The 850-nt window shown below is 44.4% G+C and overlaps 1 protein-coding gene across 1 annotated transcript in view; it reads left to right on the top strand.

Annotated features, from left to right (window-relative positions):
* Window positions 1–779: 779 nt before the first annotated feature.
* The window catches only part of LOC138861968 (paternally-expressed gene 3 protein-like), an 11,480-nt gene continuing 11,409 nt past the window's right edge, over window positions 780–850 (top strand). Inside the window, exon 1 of the mRNA XM_070122461.1 lies at window positions 780–850. This exon is cut by the window's right edge and continues 88 nt beyond it. Within this exon, the coding sequence (XP_069978562.1) occupies window positions 780–850 (71 nt within the window).

The raw sequence follows: 850 nt of genomic DNA, 5'->3' as shown, positions 1-850 counted from the left end.
ATGACCTAAGCATATATCGTCAGGCCGTTTATGGAGGTACAACAAAAGCTCCCAATGTAATTTACTCCCCGGCCTCCCGCTGAACGAATTATCGGGTCTCGTCTTCTAATCACAAAGTAGGTTATGCAGAATAGGCACGAAAGGCCTATATTTTCCGTAGTCCTTTTGTACAGCTAGAAGATAAAAAATTATTAATCAATCTACCTGAAATTACCCACTAACCCCTCCCTGCTATTCCTCTCAACCTCCATCCCTCCCCCCCCCTACCCCAGCCCCTCACACCCTCCACCCCCCTCCCCCCCTTTCTCCACGGACATTCACCCTTGGCATTCACCCGTGGCTCGCTATGCTAATATGGAGTATATTTCATTGGATCCGACCCATGTATATGTGTATAATACTCTGATAAATCATCCTTATTCCAGCGCTTTTGTTTGGGAACATTTACCACGGCTATGGATCGCGACAGTTTCTTTGTGTGGCAACTGATGAAAGATGGGAGGGAAGAAAGGGAGAGGGAGAAAGAGGGATTAAGGATGGAAGAGAGAGAGTTGAGATAGAGAGATAGATGCAGATAGATAGACAGATAGGCAACGAAAAAGAAGGGGAAAGAAGATGTCACGTAAATATATAAATGGTACCCAAAGAAAAAGAAAAAAGAGAAGCGGAAATGAAAAATGACACACGCACAGAAAAATAAAGATAGCCTTTCATACTCGAAAGCATACAAAACGGTACTTAAAGAGGAAATCCTTTTACTTGCCAGTGACCTTTGTATCATGTCGGAAGCAGTCCAACGTGGGCAACGCAAGTACAGTGCGCCCGCGTGTCATACCAGCAATATTCCAAA

The sequence above is a fragment of the Penaeus vannamei genome, chromosome 6 (genome assembly GCF_042767895.1).
Source record: "Penaeus vannamei isolate JL-2024 chromosome 6, ASM4276789v1, whole genome shotgun sequence".
Lineage (NCBI taxonomy): Eukaryota > Metazoa > Arthropoda > Malacostraca > Decapoda > Penaeidae > Penaeus > Penaeus vannamei.
The sequence above is the reverse complement of the archived record's forward strand: the minus strand, read 5'-3'. Positions and strand labels throughout refer to the sequence as shown.